At 46.3% G+C, this 23,193-nt stretch overlaps 1 protein-coding gene across 1 annotated transcript in view; it reads right to left on the minus strand.

Annotated features, from left to right (window-relative positions):
• Positions 1–21,679: 21,679 nt before the first annotated feature.
• LRIG3 (leucine rich repeats and immunoglobulin like domains 3) overlaps positions 21,680–23,193 on the minus strand; it is a 70,811-nt gene continuing 69,297 nt past the window's right edge. Inside the window, exon 20 of the mRNA XM_039914737.1 lies at positions 21,680–22,451. Within this exon, the coding sequence (XP_039770671.1) occupies positions 22,207–22,451 (245 nt within the window). The 3' untranslated portion in view covers positions 21,680–22,206. The remainder of the gene's footprint in view (positions 22,452–23,193) is intronic.

The following is a 23,193-nucleotide window of genomic DNA, read 5'->3' on the forward strand; positions in this document are numbered from 1 at the left end:
TTGGCAGAGGTGAGGAGGGAGGGCGTTCCGGGACCGTGGGAGGATGTGAGCCGGAGGTCGACGGCGGGATAGGCGAGACGGAGGGAGGGTGAGGAGGTGGGCAGCGGAGGAGCGGAGCGTGCTGGGTGGGCGGTAGAAAGAGAGAAGGGAGGAGAGGTAGGAAGGGACAAGGGGATGGACAGCCTCGAAGCCTAGAGTGAGAAGTTTTTGTTTCGTGCGGAGGTCGATAGGCAACCACTGGAGGTTTTTAAGAAGGGGAGTGACAGGCACAGACCGTTTTTGCAGGAAGATGAGCCGGGCATCGGAATGAAGAATAGACTGGAGCCGGGAGAGAGAGGAGGAAGGGAGATCCGAGAGGAGGCTGACACAGTAATCCAGCCGGGATATTAAGAGAGCCCGTACCGGTAAGATAGCCGTTTGGGTGGAGAGGAAAGGGAGGATCTTGGCATTATTATAAAGGTGAGACTGGCAGTTCTCGGTGACGGATCGGATGTATGGGGTGAAGGAGAGAGCCGAGTTAAAGATGACACCGAGGTTGCGGGCCCGAGAGACGGGAAGGATGGCCGTACCGTCCATGGTGATAGGGAAGTCAGGAAGAGGACAGGGCTTGGGGGGAAGATGAGGAACTCAGTTTTGGCCATGCTTTGCTCTACTAAGCACTGGGCTAGATACAAGATAATCAGGTCACTCTTGGGGCTCCAGTTTAAGTTAGAGGGAGAACAGGATGAGAGCAGGGAATGTGTCTCTTTATTGTAGTAGTATACTCTCCCTAGCTCTTAGTACGGTGCTCTGCATTCGGTAATCGCTCAGAAAATACGATTGAATGAATGAATCCCCATTTTGCAGATGAGGAAACTGAGGCCCAGAAAAGTTAAGTGATTCGCCTGAAGTTCCATAGCAGGTAAGTCGTGGGGCCGGAATTAGAACCCAGGTCTTCTGACTCCCAGCCCCGTGCTCTCTCCGTTAAGCCAGGCTGCTTCATTTGTCTACCCACAGTAATTATCGAGCACCAGTGTTCAAGACACTGTACTAAGGAGTTAATTTGGCTCAGTGGCAAGAGCCCGGGCTTGGGAGTCAGAGGTCATGGGTTCTAATCCCGGTTCTGCCGCTCGTCAGCTGTGTGACTTTAGGCAAGTCACTTACCTTCTCTGTGCCTCAGTTACCTCATCTGTAAAATGGGGATTAAGAGTGTTAGCCTCCCGTGGGACAACCTGATTACCCCGTATATACCCCAGTGCTTAGAACAGTGCTCTGCACATAGTAGGCGCTTAACAGATACCAACATTATTATTAATGGAGAGTTTGAGGATATGATCCCGGATTTTTAAGAGCTTGCCATCTAAGGAAGGAGAAACAGCTTGGCTTAGTGGAAAGAGCACGGTTTTAGGAGTCAGAGGTTATGGGTTCTAATTCCAGCTCCGCCACCTGTCAGTTGTGTGACTTTGGTCAAGTCACTTAACTTTTCGTTGCCTCAGTTACCTCATGTGAAAAATGGGGATTAAGACTGTGAGCCCCACGTGGGACAACCTGATTACCCTGTATCTACCCCAGCGCTTAGAACAGTGCTCGGCACATAGTAAGCACTTAACAAATACCAACATTATAATTATTATTATTATTAAAACAAGCTCAAAACTATTCAGAGAAAGAAGAGAAAGACATATGGATATGAAGAGGAGTAAGTGTTTAAATGAGAGGTCAAGTCAAGAGGGAATTTATTGCGGGTGCATACGTGCGTAACCGGAGAATGAAAGCCGAGGTGTGGGTGTGGCGGGTGTGGGGGTGGGCAGAGGGGATAGGACCACAGAGAGGAAAAATTAATCGAGAATTAATTTAAATTAATGCCACCCGGAGGATATGCAATTTGAGGAGGGCTTTGAAAGTGGGGAAAATTATGGTCTGGTGCACATTAAGCCAGAGGGAACCCGGGAGAATATCCAAGGAAGGAGACGTCCCAAACTCCTTAGAGTGTTCGAGTCTCCTGTTGGGGAAAAAGAAGAATTACTGAATTATTGATTAAACTTTCCTAGTTGAATAGTCCTGGGATAGGAGACTGTAAGCTCGCTGTGGGTTGAGGAAATGTCTACCAATTCTCGGGGGTAGGGAATGTCACTGTTTACTGTTGTATTGTGCTTTGCCAAATGGTTAGTACAGTGCTCTGCACGCACTAAGAGCTCGATAAGTATGATTGAATGGATGAACTCTCTTCTATTGTACTCTCCCAAGCGCTTAGTACGGTGCCCTGAACACAATAAACCCTGAATAAATACAATCGATTGAGTATAAGCCTCCTGTAGGCCAAGTGTCATTTTTTTGTTCTGTACTTCCCAAGTGCCTAGGCGGTGTACGGTACCAAATGGATAATCAATAAATACTAATATTACTCTCAATCAGATCAGGCAGTCAATCTCACCCAGGTATCCCAGGCTAAATGGGAGGAAGGATATGCATCTTATTGCCATTTTACAGATGAGGAAACCGAGGCACGGGAAGGTTTAGTTGACAGAAGCAGAGCTGGGACTAAAACTCAGGCCTCCTTACTACCAGACCCAAGCTTTTTTTCATCAGACCCCACTACCTTCAAGATGGACAAGCCTTGTTCTTGAGACTTTGGATCTGAGAACATGTGCGACATAATGATTTCCCTCTGCTTTGAGCAAAAACTGGCCTGATAGAATCTAGGCTCTGTCACATGTCTTCTGTGTGACCTTGGGCAAGTCACTTAACTTCTCGGTGCCTCGGTTAGCTCATCTGTAAAACGGGGATTAAGACTGTGAGCCCCACGTGGGACAACCTGATTCCCCTGTGTCTACCCCAGCGCTTAGAACAGTGCTCGGCACATAGTAAGCGCTTAACAAATACCAACATTATTATTATTCTCTGTGCCTCAGTTACTTCATCTGTAAAAAATGGGGATTAAGAATGTGAGCCCAACGTGGAACAGGGACGATGTCCAACCTGATTAAATTGGACTAACTTAGCGCTTAGAATAGTGCTTGCCACATAGTAAGTGCTTAACAAGTACCATAATAATAATTATTAAAAACTCCTCACAGTAAAATAAATAAATAAATTGTGGTATTTCTTAAGCACTTACTTTGTGCAAAGCACTGTTCTAAGCTCTGGGGGATACAAGGTGATCAGGTTGTCCCACTTGGGGCTCACAGTCTTCATCCCCATTTTCCAGATGAGGTAACTGAGGCCAGAGAAGTGAAGTGACTGGCCTACAGTCACACAGCTGACAAGTGGCAGAGCCGGCATTCGAACCCATGACCTCCGACTCCCAAGCCCGGGCTCTTTCCACTGAGCCACGCTGCTTCTCTAAGTAGGGCTAAGGCCATCTACCAAGTTGCCCCGACTTTACATATCTGCTCCTTTCACCCTCTATTCCCCTGCTTGCTCTCTTTGAGTTTCCCAAGAAAAATTCTACCCGTACCTCATCCTCAACTCTCCCACCTTTCACCTATTTTTTTTAAATGACATTTGTTAAGCACTTACTATGTGCCACACACTGTACTAAGGTCTGGGGTAGATACAAGATAATCGGGTTGGACACAGTCCCTTAAGATGATGATGATGAGATTTGTTAGGCGCTTATTATGTGCCAAGCAATGTTCTAAGCGCTGGGGTTGATAGAAGGAAATCAGGTTGGACACAGTCCCTGTCCCACATGGGGCTCACGGTCTTAATCCCTATTTTACAGGGGGGGAACTGAGGCACAGAGAAGTTATGAGACTCGCCCAAGGTCACAGAGCAGACAAGTGGAGAGTCGGGATTCGAAACCAGTTCCTCTGACTTCCAGGTCCATGCTCTACCCATTAGGCGACATTTTTTCTCATACTATTTCCTGTGTCCCTGGCTTGGAACTTGTGAGCCCACTGTGGGGCAGGGATTGTCTCCATCTGTTGCCGAATTGGACATTCCAAGCGCTCAGTACAGTGCTCTGCACACAGTAAGCGCTCAATAAATATGATTGAATGAATGCATGAATGAACCCTCTAGACTGCAAACTCGTCGTGGGCCTGTTGATGTTGTAATGTATTCTCCAAGGCGCTTAGTACGGTGCTGAGCATACGACAAGCGCTCAATAAATACCATTGAATGAACCTGATTTTGTGGCAACGATCCCCCGATTTGCTGAATTCCTCCAAGTGACCGTTTGCTAGGCGGCTTATCAAAGCCCTTTCCGTTTCAGGAAGCGCAGGCCAAAGAGGGGCGAGGCTGGATGCGGGTCCTTCTAGGGTTTTCCACGGAGATTAGCGGGGAGGCAGGAGAAAAGAGTATTTTTCCGCTTTCTCCCCCTTGTTTTCAGTTTATCTTCAGACTTCAAAGGGCTTTGACACACTGCCAGGCTTTAAAGGCGAGAAAAACACCTCTCAGTCTTCCACCCCAAACTCTGGTGATGGCATCTTTGGAGTCAAGGAGTCCTGGGAAACAGAGTCCCAAAGGGCCCTCGGAGCCCCACTTCCCAGGTTCAGAGCCGCTCGGCTCCCACATTTTCCCGGTCGCACCCCCTGCCCTCCCCTCCCCACCCGCCTGCCCTCCTCCCTCCAACGATTTCTGCTTCGGCTACGGAAACAACAGGGGCCGAAGCTAGTTATGGTCAGTGCTGAGTTTCCACTGTATCCCCTCCCTCCGCTTTCTACACCGGAGGGGACTGCATCACAACATGGCTGAGTGGCGAGTCAGGAGGTCGTGGGTTCTAATCCTGCGTCTGCCACGTCCGCTGTGTCACCTTGGGCAGGTCACTTCACCGGGCCTCAGTTACTTCATCTGTAAAATGGGGATTAGAGGGTGAGCCCTATGTGGGACAGGGACTGTGTCCAATTTGACTGTGAGCCCGTTGTTGGATAGGGATTGTCCCTATTTGTTGTTGAATGTACTTTCCAAGTGCTTAGTACAGTGCTCTGCACATGCAGTAAGCGTTCAATAAATACTGAGCGCTTACCGTGTCCAAGCACTGTACTAAGCACTTGGGAGAATAATAATACTACTACTACTAATAATGTTGGTATTTGTTAAGCGCTTACTATGTGCAGAGCACTGTTCTAAGTGCTGGGGTAGATACAGGGCCATCAGGATGTCCCATGTGAGGGCTCACAGTTAATTCCCATTTTACAGATGAGGTAACTGAGGCACAGAGAAGTGAAGTGACTTGCCCACAGTCACACAGCTGACAAGTGGCAGAGCCAGAATTTGAACCCATGACCTCTGACTCCCAAGCCCGGGCTCTTTCCACTGAGCCAAGCTGCTTCTCTAAGAATACAACATAACAGCGGTGGTAGATGTGTTCCCTGCCTAAAGTGGGCTTCCAGTTTAGAAGGTGAGACCCATGTTAATATAAATCAATAAATTACAGATATGTAAATAATAATAATAATATTGGTATTTGTTAAGCGCTTACTATGTGCCGAGCACTATTCTAAATGTGGGGTAGATACGGGGCAATCAGGTTGTCCCACGTGGGGCTCACAGTCTTCACCCCCATTTTCCAGATGAGGTAACTGAGGCACAGAGAAGAAAAGTGACTTGCCCAAAGTCACACAGCTGGCATAAATGCTCTGAGGTTGAGGGGGAGGTAAATAAAGGTGCAAAATCCAAGTGCCAGAGTGACAAAGAAGGGAGTGAAAGAAAAAGAAATGAGGACTTATTCAGGGAAGTCCTTTTGAAGGAGATGTGCCTTCGATAAGGCTTTGAAGGTGGGGAGAGCCATCATCCACATCTACAGAGAAGCAGCGTAGCTTAGTGGAAAGGGCTCGGATTTGGGAGTCAGAGGACGTGGGTTCTAATCCCGGCTCCGCCGCTTGTCAGCTGTGTGACTTTGAGTGAGTCACTTAACTTCTCTATGCCTCAGTTCCCTCATCTGTAAAAAGGGGATTAAGACTGTGAACTCCACGTGGGACCACCGGATTGCCTTCTATCTACCCCAGTGCTTAGAACAGTCGTTGGCACATAATCAGCGCTTAACAAATACCATAATTATCATTATTATCTGTTGGATTTGAAGAGGAAGGGTGTTCCAGGCTAGAGGCAGGACGTGCGCACGGGGAAGGTGGTGAGACAAGATGGAGGTACAGCGAGTAAATTGGCATTAGAGGAGTGAGGGGTGCAGGTTGGGGTGTAATAGGAGAGGAGTGAGGTAAGGTAGGAGGGGAAAGGTGATTGAGTGCTTTAAAGAAAATATTCAGTTGAGTTACCTTTCCTCTGGGGTCCATGTTCTAGTGAGATGCAGTGTCATAATAATGTTGGTATTTAAGTGCTTACTATGTGCAGAGCACTGTTCTAAACGCTGGGGTAGATACAGGGTAATCAGTTTGTCCCACGTGAGGCTCACAGTCTTAATCCCCATTTTACAAATGAGGGAACTGAGGCACAGAGACGTCAAGTGACTTGCCCACAGTCACACAGCTGACAAGTGGCAAAGGCGGGACACATACAGCCCCACTACTAACCGGCTGGCCTTACCCTGTTGAAAAAGCTTCGAAACCTGGGGTTCGGGGGTTTCAAATTCTGCTCAGCCATTCTAGCTCAGGCTGAGCCTGGCCATCCAAATTCCCGACATCTTGCCGCTCTCCTGAAGCTTTTGAAATCTGGCGGCTCTCCTGCTCCCTAGAAGGGATAGAAGTGAGTAAACTGAAGAGCCTCTTGTAACAGCCTTAATGGGCGTTCCCGGAAAACTGAAACCGTACGGCCTAGCGGATAGAGCTTGGGCCTGGGAGTCAGAAGGACCTGGGTTTTAAGGCCAGCTCTACCACAGGTCTGCCGTGTGTGACCTTGGGCAAGTGGCTTCGCTTCTCTGTGCCTCAATTACCTCATCTGTTAAACGAGGATTAAGATTGCAATCCCCATGTGGGACCCAGATTGTGTCCAACCTGATTATCTTGCATCTACCTCAGAGCTTTGTACGCTGCCTGGTACGTAGTGAATAATTAAATATTTATAAAAAAGAAAAAAAAAAAACATAGGATCTCTCCAAATTCTCCCTTTCATTCCTGCCCCCTCCAGAGAGGACAGCAGAGAGACCCTGGGAGTGTTGGATAGGTAGGAAGGGAATGAGAGAGAGAGAATCAGGATATTGAGGCACCACGGCCTCACAGAAGGATCATGACCTTGAGAATAAGGAGAACTGGATTCTAATCCCAAGGCCAACACTCACCGCTGGGTAAATTACTTAACTCCTCTATGCCTCAGGTTCCTCATCTGCAAAGTGGGGATTAAATACCTGCTCTTCTACCTCAAACTGTGAGGCCCATGTAGGAAAGGGATTGTATCCAATCCGATTAATTTATATCTCCAACCCCTCCACCACTTCTCTCCAAACTCCTTGAGCTAGTTGTCTGCACCCACAGTCTCCATTTACTCTCCTCCATTTCTCTCCCTGACCCGGCTTCCTCCACCTTCACTCAACAGAAACCGCTCTCTCTAAGGTCACAGTAATATTTATTGAGCGCTTAATATGTGCAGGGCAATGACCTGCTTCTTGCTTAATCTCTGTGCCTCAGTGACCTCATCTGTAAAATGGGGATTAAGACTGTGAGCCTCACGTGGGACAACCCGATCACCCTGTATCTCCCCCAGAGCGTAGAACGGTGCTCTGCACATAGTAAGTGCTTAACAAATACCAATATTATTATTATTATTATTATTAATCCAACAGCCTCTACTCCATCCTAATCTTCCTCGACCTCTCGGCAGCCTTCAACACTGTCAACCATCCCCTTCTCCTGGACGATATATCCAACCTTGGCTTCACTGTCACTGTCCTCTCCTGGTTCTTCTCCTATCTCTCTTGCCACTCATTCTCAGTGTCTTTCCAAGGCTCCTCTTCTGCCTCCCACCCTCTAACCACGGGGGTCCCTCAAGGCTCCATTCTGGGTCGCCTTCTGCTCTCCATCTACACCTTCTCCCTTGGAGAACTCATTCACTTCCATGGCTTCAGCTACCATCTCCATGTGGATGATTCCCAAATCTACATGTCCAGCCTTGACCTCTCTGCAGTCTCGCATTTCCTCCTGCCTTCAGGACAACTCTACTTGGATGTCCCACCGACACTTCAAACTTAACATGTGCAAAGCAACTTCTCGTTTTCCCACCCAAACTCCGTCCTCTCTCTTACTTTCTCATCACCGTAGACAGAACCACCATCCTCCCTGTCTCACAAGCCAGTAACCTTGATGTTATCTCTGACTTATCTCTTTCATTCAATCTGTCAAAAATCCTGTTGGCTCACCTTTCACAACATCGCTATAATCAGCTCTTCCCTCTCCATCCTATCCCACTTATCCTTCCCACTTATCCTGTCCTGCCTTGATTTCTGCATCAGCCTCCTCGCTGACCTCCTTGCCTATCTCTCCCCATTCCAGTCCATACTTCACTCTAATGCCCTGCTCATTTTTCTACAAAACCCATCGGTCCATGCTCATCCACTTCCACATAATAACTGTGTTGTAATAATAATGTTGGTATTCGTTAAGTGCTTACTATGTGCAGAGCACTGTTCTAAGCGCTGGGGTAGATACAGGGTAATCAGGTTGTCCCACGTGGGGCTCACAGTTAATCACCATTTTACAGATGAGGTAACTGAGGCACAGAGAAGTTAAGTGACTTGCCCACGGTCACACAGCTGACAAATGGCAGAGCTGGGATTCGAACCCATGACCTCTGACTCCCAAGCCCGTGCTCTTTCCACTGAGCCATGCTGTTATTAGTTAAGCCCTTACTCTATGCCAGGCACTGTTCTAAGTGATGGGGTGGATACGAGCAAATCGGGCTGGACGCTGTCCCTGTCTCACATGGGGCTCATGGTCTTCATCTCCATTTTACAGATGAGGTAACTGAGGCCCAGAGAAGGGAAGTGACTTGCCTAAGGTCACACAGCAGACACATGGTGGAACTGGGTTTAGAACCCAGATCTTTCTGAGTCCCAGGCCGGTGCTCTATCCATTAGGCCACACTGCTTCTCATGCTGCCTCACACAGAAACTACTTACCATTGGCTTTAAAGCATTCAATCACCTTGATCCACAAAACGTATGTACATATCATTTACTGACATTCACATCTGTCTCTGCTTCTAGACAGTAAGTTCACTGTGGGCAGGGAATGTGTCTAGAAGCAGCGTGGCTCAGTGGAAAGAGCATGGGCTTGGAAGTCAGAGGTCATGGGTTCGAATCAATGCTCTGCCACTTGTCAGCTGTGTGACCGTGGGCAAGTCACTTAACTTCTCTGTGCCTCAGTTACCTCATCTGTAAAATGGGGATGAAGACTGTGAGCCTCTCGTGGGACAATCTGATGACCTTATATCTCCCCCAGCACTTAGAACAGTGCTCTGCACATAGTAAGTGCTTAACAAATACCAACATTATTATTATTATTATTACCAACTCTATCATATTAAACTCTCCCAAGTGCTTAGTAAAGTGCTTTGTACACAGTAAATGCTAAATATAATTGATTTGACAGACCACCACTCTTCCCACCTTCAAAATCTTATTAAAATCATATCTCCTCCAAGAGACCTTCCCCAATTAAACCTTCATTTCTCTGACTCCCTTTCCCTTCTCCTCACCTATTCGCTTGGATCTGTAGCCTTTAAGCACTTGATATTCAGCCCACCTTCAGTCCCACAGCACTTATGTACACATCCATAGTTTATTTTAGTGGATGGCTCCATCCAGGCTGTAAGATCATGTCTACCAACCCTCTTGTAGTTTTCCAATCAGTTAGTACAGTGCTTTGCACACAGTCAGTGCTCTGTAAATCCCACTGTTTAGTACAGTACTTAGCACAGAGTAAGAAATTATAATTATTACCACTACTCTCCCCATCTTCAAAGCCCTTCTGAAATATCTCCTCCAAGAGGTCATCCCTTCTTGGTTTCATTTCCTCACTCTATATCCCTCTCCCCATCTCCTGTCACTTTCCCCCTTTTTTTTTTTGATAGTACTTGTTAAGCACTCACTATCTGCCAAGCACTGTAGATGCAAGACATTCAGGTTGGAAACAATCCTTGTCCCCCATGGGGCTCCCACACTAATTAGGAGGGACTAGGATTTAATCTCCATTTTCAGAGGAAGGAACTGAGGCACAGACAGAGGGCTTAGCTGAGGGGACGTGAAGGGGGGGTAGAGGGGGAGCAGAGGGAGCAGAGGGAAAAGGAGAAACAGTATGGGAAGGCCTCTTGGAGGAGGTGAGCTCTAAGAAGAGCTTTGAAGAGGGAAAGAGAATGGGTTTGGCAGAGGTGAGGAGGGAGGACAGTGGGAGGACGTGGCCCGGGGGTCAACGGCGGGATAGGCGAGAACGGGGGACGGTGAGGAGGTGGGCGGCGGAGGAGCGGAGCGTGCGGGGTGGCCGGTAGAAAGAGAGAAGGGAGGAGAGGTAGGAGGGGGTGAGGTGATGGACAGCCTCGAAGCCTAGAGTGAGAAGTTTTTGTTTGGTGCGGAGGTCGATAGGCAACCACTGGAGGTTTTTAAGAAGGGGAGTGACAGGCCCAGAGCGTTTCTGCGGGAAGATGAGCCGAGCAGCGGAGTGAAGAATAGACTGGAGCGGGGTGAGACAGGAGGAAGGGAGATTGAGTATTCACAATCTGCCTAACGCTCTGCCCATCTCCTTTCTCCCCCAAATTTATAGTCTATTGCTTCCTCTCTGTAATTTATTTTAAAGTCTGCCTTCCTCACTGAATTGTAAACTCCAGCAGAGCAGAGATGTCTACTACTCTATTGTTCTCAGGCAATTATTTTTCTCAGATACTTAGAACAGTGTTTTGCACTGTGTTAAATAGTGAGTGATCGATGTCTACACTTCCCACTTCAAATACTTAATTTTTCTACTATTACAGCTAATTTTTTCCAACATCTCAGTTTGGCAATTAGTAGATCTGAGAGCCCATGGTGATTTGTATGGTTTCTTTAAATGGTTAAAAAAAAAACAAACCTGCAAGCACTTCTAAATTAATTCTGGAGTGATAAGCAACTAAAAGCTGGGGAAGAGTGACAATAATTCTTGGTGTCTAATGAGGTACATCCAGAATTATAAAAGAAAAGGAAGGGAATCACAACAACGGAGACAAAACTTGATGGGGATGTTCAAACTTTTTTTTTTTCGATGGGATTTGTTAAGGTTTAGTATCAAGCGTTGGGGTGGATTCCAGCTAAACAGATTGGACACAGTCCATGAACACATGAACTTCACAATATGAATCTCTATTTTACAGATGAAGCAACTGACACACAAACTGAGGCACAAAAGTGACTTGCCCAAGGTCACCTAGCGGACGTGGCAGAAGTGGATTAGAACTCAGGTCTTCTGAAACCCAGGCCTTAGTTCTATCCATTAATAATAATAATGATGATGTTGGTATTTGTTAAACGCTTACCATGTGCAGAGCACTGTTCTAAGCGCTGGCATAAATACAGGGTAATCAGATTGTCCCACGTGAGGCTCACAGTCTTAATCCCCATTTTACAGATGAGGTAACTGAGGCCCAGAGAAGTGAAGTGACTTGCCCACAGTCACCCAGCTAACAAGTGGCAGAGCCGGGCTTCGAACCCATGACCTCTGACTCCCAAGCCCGGGCTCTTTCCACTGAGCCACGCTGTTTCCCCACTGCTTCGGCAAGAACGCGGGCCTGAGAGTCAGAGGATGTGGGTTCTAATCCCAGCTCCGCCCCTTGTCTGCTGTGTGACCTTGGGCAGATCACTTCATTTCTCCAGGCCTCAGTTCCTTCATCTGTAAAATGGGGATTAAGACTGTGAGCCACACGTGGGACAGGGACTGTACCCAACCCGATTACCTTGTATCTACCCCAGCACTTAGAATAGTGCTAAGCACATGGTAAGCGCTTAACAAATATCACAATCATTATTACTATTATTACTAAGTGCGTGGGAGAGGCAGTAGGGAGGGAAAATGGGAACTGAGTCAGGGAGGACTTCTTGGAGGAGATATGATTTTTAGTACAGTTTTGACGATGGAGGACTCTGAGAGAAAAGTTTGCCCTTTCTTCCTTCACTCTTAAAATAATAGCTAAGCCAAGACCACTTTTCAAAAGGAAAAGTGTAGATGCAGGCTATGTCCAAGACTCCAAGTAAAAATTTTGTGTAAATCCTCTGGAGATTTATAAATCTATGATTTTTTAGGTCTCCCAGCAAGCCTTACTTTAATCAGATACAATGGAATAGGATGCTAGAGAGTTTTTGAAATAATAAGGATGGTATTTGTTAAGCACTTACTATGTGCCAAGCACTGTTCTAAGCACTGGGGGATACAAGGTGATCAAGTTGTCCCACGTGGGACTCACAGTCTTAATCCCCATTTTACAGATGAGATAACTGAGGCACAGAGAAGTGAAGTGACTGGCCCAAAGTCACACAGCTGAAAAAATGGCATAGCCAGGATTAGAACCCATGACCTCTGACTTTTTTTGTTGGTACTTGTTAAGCGTTTACTATGTGCCGAGCACTGTTCTAAGCGCTGGGGTAGATACAGGGTCATCAGGTTGTCCCACTTGGGGCTCACAATCTTCATCCCCATTTTATAGATGAGGGAACTGAGGCCCAGAGAAGTGAAGTGACTTGCCCACAGTCACACAGCTGACAAGTGGTAGAGCCGGAATTCGAACCCATGACCTCTGACTCCCAAGCCCGGGTTCTTTTCTATTGAGCCACACTGTTCCATACACACACTGCTTGATGAAGAGATAAAGAGCCTCAGATTCCAGAGAAAGCGGGTGCCCTTCTCTTTCAGGCTTGCACTTGGAAAGGCAACGGCCAAGGTTTAAAGCAATAATAATAGTATTCGTTTATCGCTTACTATGTGCCAAGCACTGTTCTAAGCGCTGGAGTAGATACGGGGTAATCAGGTTGTCCCACATGAGGCTCACAGTCTTCATGCCCATTTTACAGATGAGGGAACTGAGGCACAGAGAAGTGAAGTGCCTTGCCCCAAATCACCCAGCTAAGTGGCAGAGCCGGGATTTGAACCCATGACCTCTGACTGCCCAGCCGCTACTCTTTCCACTGAGTCATGCTGCTTCTCAAAATAGAAAGAGAGAAGCAGCATGACCTAGTGGAAAGAGCCTGGGCCCGGGAGTCAGAGGACCAGAGTTTTTAATCTTGGCTCTGCCATGATCCTGCTGTGTGACCTTGGTTAAATCACAACTTTTCTGGGTGGCCGTTCTCTAACCTGAACACTAGCGGTTGAATTCCTGTCCTCCCTCTTAGACTGGGAGCCCTATGCGGGACAGGGCCTGTGTCCAACCTCATTATCTTTTATCTACCCCATGGCGTAGTATTCTGCTTAGCACATAGTAAGTACTTAAAAAATCCTACAATCATTAATTGACCTTCGATTAATATTAAATGATCTCAAATAAGAGTTCCCTATTTTCCCGTAAATACCAATTAAGCAGAAAGAGAAAAAAAAACAAACAACTCACCACATCCTTTTAGGTCAGAAAGGAGAGAAGCAGCGTGGCTCAGTGGAAAGAGCCCGGGCTTGGGAGTCAGAGGTCATGGGTTCTAATCCCGACTCTGCCACTTTTCAATTGTGTGACTGTGGGCAAGTGACTTCACTTCTCTGGGCCTCAGTTACCTCATCTGTAAAATGGGGATTAGACTGTGAGCCCATGTGGGACAACCTGATCACCCTGTACCTACCCCAGCGCTTAGAAAAGTGCTCTGCACATAGTAAGCGCTTAACAAATACCAATGTTATTATTATTACAGAGCCAGGGTATCCCGAACTGAGTAATATAGCAGCTTTACAATATTTGCAACTCCTGAGCCACAATTGGATAGGGTCTCCACCCCTCGCCCTGAGGGCCAAACACCCCCCAGAAAAATCCAGTGGCTGCTGGGAAACGTAGACAACTAACCCCTTTTCCTCTTGGAACATGTAGTTTCCTCCATTCCTTCCCTGAAATTCCCCTGGAAGTTAGTGTTCAAGCAGACTTCAATCAACTGTATTTATTGAGCACTTACTATTGTTCTTGTTTTATTGCTATTGTTCTTGTCTGTCCGTCTCCCCCGATTAGATTGTAAGCCCGTCAAAGGGCAGGGACTGTCTCTGTTACCGATCTGTACATTCCAAGCGCTTAGTACAGTGCTCTGCACATGGTAAGCGCTCAATAAATACTACTGAATGAATGAATGAACTTACTGGGTGCAGAGCACTGTACTAAGAGCTTGGGAGAGTACCATCTAAGAGTTGGTAGGCATGTACCCCTCCCACTTCCGACTGGAGAATTTAAAAATCACACAGCCCTCAGGCAAACACTCTGACTCAGCTCCGTGTCTACATGAGGGACAGTAAAGTTTCCTGGATACCCAAACCCTTACGATTTAGGAATAGCCTGTAGGTAAATGTTGAAAAATTTGACATTGCAATTCATAACATATCTTAGATCTAGCTTCTCGTCTCTTCACTTTTGCTCGGAGAGAATGAAGTCACATAATTTAAAACAAATATCCGTATCCAAACGAACGTGTTTGTTCCAAGGTTAAGTCTGACGGGAACCATCAACTAGTCCAGAAAGGGCTTCCTGGAGACCACAAACACAGGGAGGTTTTATGATTATTAAAGAGGAAATTAGAATCCTGACCAATTTATGAAGCACTTTGGCCTCGGGGACTTAAAACTCAATGAAACGGTAGTAGTAATAACAATAATAACAACAATAAGGGTATTTATTAAGTGCTTACTACATGCCAAACACTATACTAAGCACTGGGGTGGATACAGGAAATCGGGTTGGACACAGTCCCCGTCCCACATGGGGCTCACGGTCTCCATCCCGTGATTATTTAACAGACAAGATAACTGAGGCACAGATAAGTGAAGTGACTTGTCCAAGGTCACGCAGCAGACAAGTGGTGGAGCCATGATTAGAACCCATGACTTTCTGACTCCCAGGCCCGTGGTCTATCCACTGCAGAGTAAAGACCAAAAGGCATAAATTCACAACGTGAAGATGATGTATTTCAAGTATATAATGTAATTAGTTTTAAGAACCACTTGGTGAGAGGTTCTGGTAAATAATTGATTAATGTTGGTATTTGTTCAGCGCTTACTCTGTGCAGAGCACTGTTCTAAGCACTGGGGTAGATACAGGGTAGTTACGGCTAAAGTGTTAAAAGTATTCACTGCTCAAGGAAACTGTATGCCACTATGCAGCCCCTAATTATTTCCTTGGCAGAACATTTTGTTGTTCAATGAGTAAGAGAATGTTGTATTAAGAAGTCCTAAATGGCTATTTCCAAACTCCAATCGCTGTCGATCCAAACAGCGTCGGATGCCAGCGAGCATTTTTAAGCTACTTTTCCTTCTCCTACTGCTGTAAAGGAATCAATAGGCATTACAATATCGGCTGGAATTTCCTTTAGATCAGATCTAAAGCAGCATGACCTAGTGGAACGAGCAAGGGCCTGGGAGTCAGGGGACCTGGGTTCACGGACTCCGTCCTCTCTTGGTTCTCCTCTTATCTCTCTGGCCGGTCATTCTCGGTCTCCTTCGCAGGCTCCTCCTCCCCTTCCCATCCTCTAACTGTTGGGGTTCCTCAGGGGTCAGTTCTCAGCCCTCTTCTGTTCTCCATCTACACTCACTCCCTCGGTGAACTCATCCGCTCTCACGGCTTCAACTATCATCTCTATGCAGATGACACACAGATCTACATCTCCGCCCCTGTCCTCTCCCCCTCCCTTCGGGCTCGTATCTCCTCCCGCCTCCGGGACGTTTCCACCTGGATGTCTGCCCGCCACCTAAAACTCAAAATGAGCAAGACTGAGCTCCTCATCTTCCCTCCCAAGCCCTGTCCTCTCCCTGACTTCCCTATCACCGTGGACGGTACGACCCTCCTTCCCGTCTCTCGGGCCCGCAACCTTGGTGTCATCTTCGACTCGGCTCTCTCGTTCACCCCACACATCCGATCCGTCGCCGAGACCTGCCGGTCTCATCTTTATAATATCGTCAAGATCCGCCCTTTCCTCTCCACCCAAACGGCTATCTTACTGATACGGGCTCTCGTAATATCCCGGCTAGATTATTGTGTCAGCCTTCTCTCTGATCTCCCTTCCTCCCATCTCTCCCCGCTCCGGTCTATTCTTCACTCCGCTGCCCGGCTCATCTTCCCGCAGAAATGTTCTGGGCCTGTCACTCCCCTTCTTAAAAACCTCCAGTGGTTGCCTATCGACCTCCGCACGAAACAAAAACTTCTCACTCTAGGCTTCGAGGCTCTCCATCACCTCGCCCCATCCTACCTCTCCTCCCGTCTCTCTTTCCACCGCCCACCCCGCACGCTCCGCTCCTCCGCCGCCCACCTCCTCACCGTCCCCCGTTCTCGCCCATCCCGCCGTCGACCCCCGGGCCGAGTCCTCCCGCGGTGCCGGAACGCCCTCCCTCCTCACCTCCGCCAAACTCATTCTCTTCCCCTCTTCAAAACCCTACTTAAAGCTCACCTCCTCCAAGAGGTCTTCCCAGACTGAGCTCCCCTTTTCCCTCTGCTCCCTCTACCCCCTCCTCATCTCTTCGCCTCTCTGCAGCTAAACCCTCTTCTCCCCCCTTTCCCTCTGCTCCTCCCTCTCTCCCGTCCCCTCAGCACTGTACTCGTCGGCTCAACTGCATATATTGCCATTACCCTATTTGTTAATGAGATGTACATCACCTTGATTCTATTTATTTGCTATTGTTTCAATGAGATGTTCATCCCTTTGATTCTATTTATTGCCATTGTTCTTGTCTGTCTCCCCCGATTAGACTATAAGCCCGTCAAAGGGCAGGGGGTGTCTCTATCTGTTGCCGATTTGTACATTCCTAGTGCTTAGTACTGTGCTCTGCACATAGTAAGCGCTCAATAAATACTATTGAATGAATGAATGAATGGATAATCCCAGCCCCGCCACTCGTCCGCTGTGTGACCTTGGACAAGTCGCTTAATTTCTCTGTGCCTTGGGTACCTCATCTGTAAAATGGGGATTTAATCAATTCATTCGATCGTATTTATCAAGTGCTTGCTATGTGCAGAACACTGTAGTAAGCACTTCGAAAGTACAATTCGGCAACAAATAGCGACAATCCCTACCCAACGACGGGCGCCCTGTCTAGAAGGGCGGAAAGTTAATCAGGTTGGACGCAGTCTTAATCCCCATTTTACAGAAGAGGTGAGGCACGGAGAAGTGATATGATTTCCCCAAGGTCACACAGCAGACAAGTGACAGAGCTGGGATTAGAACTCAGTTCCTTCTGACTCCCAGGCCTGTGCTCTATCCACTAGCTCACAAAATCTTCCTCCCTCTCAGACTGGGACCCCGATGTACGACAGGGACTATGTCTGCCCTGCTTTCCAGCGCTTCCAACAATGCTTGACATACAATAAAGCGCGTAATGCCCTAAAAATTTCTCTGCCTCAGGTTCCTCATCTGCAAAATAGGCATTAAATACTTCATCCTCCTACTCAGACCGTCAGCTCCAAATGGACAAAGGACTGTGTCTGACCTGATCAACCTGGATCTATCTCAGCGCTTAGAACAGTGCTTGACACATAGTAAGCACTTAAACATCATAATTATTAATTTCATAATTATCCAAACTAAGTGTACCTCATTCTTGACTCCACCCCGGCAATTACCCTAGGTTATCTGAGAGACCACAGCTTTCCCCACATTCGAAGGCTCCAGAAACCTCACCTTCTCCAACAAGCCTGCCCTATTTCATCTCTCGGCAATCCGAACCGTTTGGATCCATCGGAAAATATATTTCGAGCCACCCTTAGCACTCCTGGAGAGATGTTTATTCATCTGCGTGACTCTGGGCAAGGCACTTAACTTCTCTGTGCCTCAGTTATCTCACCTGTAAAATGGGGATTAACCGTGAGCCTCACGTGGGGCAACCTGATTACCCCATATCTACCCCAGAGCTTAGAACAGTGCTCCGCACATAGTAAGCGCTTAACAAATACCAACATGATTATTATCTGGACACTCAATTATTTCTTTTGGGTACTCACACTGGAAAATTTTTCCTATCTGTCTCCCCCATTAGCCTGTAGGCAGGGAGCGTGTCACTTTTTATTCTGTACTTCCTAAACATCCCGTAATAACAATAATATCTGTTAAGCGCTTACTATGTGCAGAGCACTGTTCTAAGCGCTGGGGTAGATACAGGGTCATCAGGTTGTCCCACGTGAGGCTCACAGTTAATCCCCATTTTCCAGATGTTTTCCATGCTAAAACTACTTTGGGAAGCAGAATAGCATGGAAAGCAGCATGGCTTAGTGGATAGAGCTCGGGCCTGGCAGTCAGAAGGTCATGAATTCTAATCCCTGCCTTGCCTGCTGTGTGGCCTTGGCAGGTCCCTTCACTTCTCTGTGCCTCAGTTACCTCATCTGTAAAATGAGGATCGAGACTGTGAGCCCCATGAGGGACAGGGACCGTGTCCGACCCGATTTACTTGTATCCACCCCAATGCTTAGTACAGGCCCTGGCACGCAGTAAGCCATTAACAAATACCTCAATTATTATTATTATTTGGCACCGATTCATGTGAAGGTCCAGGCAGCTCGGCCTAGTGGGAAAGAACACAGCCCTGGAAGTCAGGAGAGGTGGGTTCTAATCCTACCTCCGCCATTTACCAGCCGGGTGATTCTGGGCAAGTCCTTAATACAGTTTTCTCATCTGTAAAATGGGGATTCGACATCCGTTCTTCCCTCCTTAGACTGTAAGCCCCATGTAGAGAAGCAGCGTGGCTCGGTGGAAAGAGCCCGGGCTTGGGAGTCAGAGTTCATGGGTTCGAATCCCAGCTCTGCCACTTGTCAGCTGTGTGACTGTGGGCAAGTCACTCAACTTCTCTGTGCCTCAGTTACCTCATCTGTAAAGTGGGGATTAAGACTGTGAGCCCCAGGTGGGATAACCTGATTCCCCTGTGTCTACCCCAGCGCTTAGAACAGTGCTCTGCACATAGTAAGCACTTAACAAATACCAACATTATTATTATCGGTGGAGAGAGCCCGGGCTTGGGAGTCAGAGGTCATGGGTTCGAATCCCAACCCTGCCACTCGTCAGCTGTGTGACTGTGGGCAAGTCACTTAGCTTCTCTGGGCCTCAGTTCCCTCATCTGTAAAATGGGGATGAAGACTATGAGCCTCACGTGGGACAACCTGATTACCCCGTATCTACCCCAGCGCTTAGAACAGTGCTCTGCACATAGTAAGCGCTAAACAAATACCAGCATTACTATGTAGGGCAGGGACTGGGGCCAATCTCATTAGAACTCACCTACCCCAGTGCCTGTAAAGTGCTTGGCACACAATAAGCACCTAAATACCACATTAAATCAGAATGTGTCTAGAGTGACAAAGAGCATCACCACTCTTTGAACATGCTTTTGTTCACATCGGCAGCATTTAGTAATTTCTGTTGTCCCTAATTTTATCTCCTATCTGCCACTAGGCACTAAGTAGTCCCAATCTGTTATAACCCTTAAGTAGATATCTTAAACAATCTATGGTTTGAGGCCTATCTCGTATCCACATCTTCCTTGCCTTTTTTCTCCCTTCTGCAATTTAGTTTCCTGTCCACTTCCCCCAGAAGAACGCAAACCCTCGAGGGCAAGCTTTTCAGAGAAGCAGATTGGCTTAGTGGATGGAGTGTGGGCCTGGGAGTCTGAAGGACCTGGGTTCTAATCCTGGCTCTGCCACATGTCCGCTCTGTGACCTTGGGTCAGTCACTTCACTTCTCTGGGCCTCAGTTACCTCATCTGTAAAATGGAGATTAACGGTATGAGCTATGTAGGACAGGGACCGTGTCCAAGTGATTGACTTGTATCTTCCCCAGTGCTTGGCACATAGGAAGCACTTAAATGCCATAATTATTATTATTAATTCTATTGTCCTCTCTCAAGCGCTTAGTAAGGTGCTCTGCACAAAGTAAGGAGCTCAGCAAATACCACTGATTAGTACAGTGCATTACACCCTGGGGGTGGTCGATAAATATCGCTATTATTCTTCAGGAGCATAGTTAAAATATGGCAATATATCGTAGGTACTTATCTGCAAAATAGCATTATAATTAAACAATAGTAACTTTCCAATGTTCTTAAAACAATAGATGAAAGCTACCATACATTTATCACTGATGGAAATAGGATGTTATATTAAAAAAAAAAAAATATCCCGAGAGCCACCATGACATCATGGATAAACAAGGCAAAGAATGCATGCGTTTGCCTCGAAACGGTTTACTTCAAAGGAAAAAAATAAACTAAAACCAGAACACGTCTGCCGAAGGCTCGCTCCAATTGCCAAAAATCTCTGAATAGCTGACCTGGTAGTTTCATTCACACTGCAGGAAACCCCAACCGCTTTGAAAGGCATTGCTTCTGGACTTGGGCTACCTCCTCACTCCTGAAGAGTGATTTCCACTGCACTCTTAAATGACATTTTTTGCAAATACCAAGGGAGACGATTTTCCTGGCTGCATTCCAGACATGCAAAGTCTATCTGATCCACAAATTTTAAAATATACTTAAAACAGAAAAAGAGAAGAAAATTATGCTGATTTAGTGAGTGAATCTAATTTTGAAATTTCATGCATTATTGACTTAAACCTTTGGGCATATGTCAGGAAAAATTCATCTTTCACAATGAATGTCATAGTCAAGAAATAATAGCCCTACCGATGTCTGCCACATTACCACATCTGGTAATAATGAACGCAAATTAACAAGATGATTTAGAAATCTGGCAATATGATAAGCCATAGCATGCAAAATCCATTTTATGTACTTAGTCTCTGGTGGTCTAAGGAAAGATCGACTTCCTGTCTGGAATTCCGGCGCCTAAATGAAAAGGAAAAAATTTCTATTGCAATCTGGGCTCCAGGTTTCTGTCTCAAAACAAAGCTCAAAACTCAGCGACGTTAAGCTAGGTAAGACTTTTTGCCCCCGGTGCGTAAATACGTATACTCTGAGAAACATGTCTATGATGTGCTATGCTAACAGCTGCTTTCAATTTTGTTTCAAAAAAGGCGGACAGCTACATGAATTTACACCTTCCAAGTCAGTAGATTTAAATACACGGTGTGCCGTGATATTAAACTCTCATGATGTCTAGTTTAATCTCCCATTGGTAGAGTTTGGATTTAAAAAAGAAAAAAAAACACCAAACCACAAAAAACTGTACCTCTACCTTAAAGAACAAATGAAACCTTATCGTGACTTGGATATCTCGATGAATTTCTTTGAACTCGAAGAGTTTCACCTCATTCAAATCCAATTTATCTACAACTCGACGTCCCTGTTCAAACAATTTAAATCCAGGAATTTTTAACTGTTAATGTTAGGGAAGCATCACGTCCTAGTGGGTAAAACGTGGGCCTGGGAGCCAGAGGAGCTGGGTTCTAATCCCCACTCTTCCACTTGCCTGCTGTGTGCCCTTGGGCAAGTCAGTTAACTTCTCTGTGCTTCAGTCTCCTCACCTGCAAAATGGCGATTCGATTCCCATTCTCCCTCCAACTCGGACTACATCCAGCCTGAATACCTTGTGTCTGTTCCAGGGCTTAGAACACAGAGTGCTTAAACACATATTAATTAAAAGAATGTTCCTCTCACAGTGGAATGAGAGAGTAAATATTCATCCTCTAAACCATGGTTCGAACATCATTTTCTCTTCAAGTCAGTACATAGTCCTCTTGTACAATGTAATATGCTTACTTTATTCAACAAAGACTGCACCCAAAATGTCAGAAACAATTAAAAAGTATGCACAGCATCACTGCACCTTGACTGCGATATAAGAAAGCCTTAGGATGATCAAGATCCACATTTTATTAAATCTAATGTGCAAAAGTGACAAATGTCCATTCAGAGAAAGGTTCCCAGACTATGCAATTATTTAAAATGCTTTAGTACTCATTTTCGATAAAAGGAAATCTGACAATATAAAAATACACAAAATAGTCACGGTATGTATCCCATTAATTTACAAAAGAGGCTATCTGCATAAACAAAGCTATACAACAGTTCAAAATGTTATTCTTATGTGGAAGATACTCCTTGTAGGAAATTCTATAACCATTCGGTAATTGTGGCTTATTTTATAAATATGCTTTTCACTCCATTCAAAAGATAGGATTCTCTTCTTTCTTTTAAATAAAAGTTCCAGTGAGGTAGAACGTTAAAATTTGTCTCTGGTCCCCATCAATGGTAAATTCAGAAGTAGCTATGTGTCCAAGTCAGAAGTCTGAAAAGTAGGAGTCCTGTAGTTTTCCAAACCCTGTTTATAGACATACGCGTGATTTTCTTCTTGAACAAGTGTCCTGTTTTTTCCATCTTCCTCCGCCTCCGAGTCAAAGTCCAGCGAGGCATGAGGGTTAAGAAGGGAGGCTTTTAAGGTACAGTTGGATGGCTGTTCCGGATTGGACGATGGAGCCAGTTGCGGCCTCCAAATAGGCTTTCCGAATGTCCCTGTTAAAAAGAAGAGGGGGCTAAGAATCCATCGACGGTATTTATCGAGCTCTCACCGAGTGCAGAGCGCTGTATCTAGGCACCTGGGAGCGCTGTCTCCTCGCCGCCCCCCGCCCCCCCGCCACACTATAGGCCCTTTGTGGGGAGGGACTGTCTCTCTTCATTGCTGTGTTGTACCTTCCAAGCGCTTAGTACAGTGCTCTGCACACAGTAAGCGCTCAATAAATACGATTGAATGAATGAATACAACAGGAGACTGCCGGGAAACAGGTTCCCTGCCCACAGCTAACATACAATCTATAGAGAAGCCAAACGGAAGAAAAAGAGGGATGCTGAAACCAGTTAAAGAAAGATTATAATTGCTCCTTGAAAATGACCTTTTAATGGCAACACATCTTAATTCTACTTCCTGCTGTGGGGACAATAGGCCTGAGTTGTCCCCTGAGGGAATTTCAGAAAACATGCAGTCTCTCAGGCGAAGTCTGGATTCAGGCCACATCCTCTTCCAAAACTTAGACTGTAATTTCACTCTAAGTTCTTTGGTAAGAGACACGGCTCGGTGGAACGACTGTTAAATAGATACATCGGTTTCTCTTCTACTCTTTCCCGTAGGGGCTGAACATTACCAAAAAAATAATTCGGCAGGATTGGTCGGTCCTTTGCCTGGGTTTCATCTACATTTTACAGACGTGAAGTTTCAAATATTTAAACTGTACTTCCAAACATTAGCGTCCTTTTCAGA

The sequence above is a fragment of the Ornithorhynchus anatinus genome, chromosome 2 (assembly GCF_004115215.2).
Source record: "Ornithorhynchus anatinus isolate Pmale09 chromosome 2, mOrnAna1.pri.v4, whole genome shotgun sequence".
Classification (NCBI taxonomy): Eukaryota; Metazoa; Chordata; class Mammalia; order Monotremata; family Ornithorhynchidae; genus Ornithorhynchus; species Ornithorhynchus anatinus.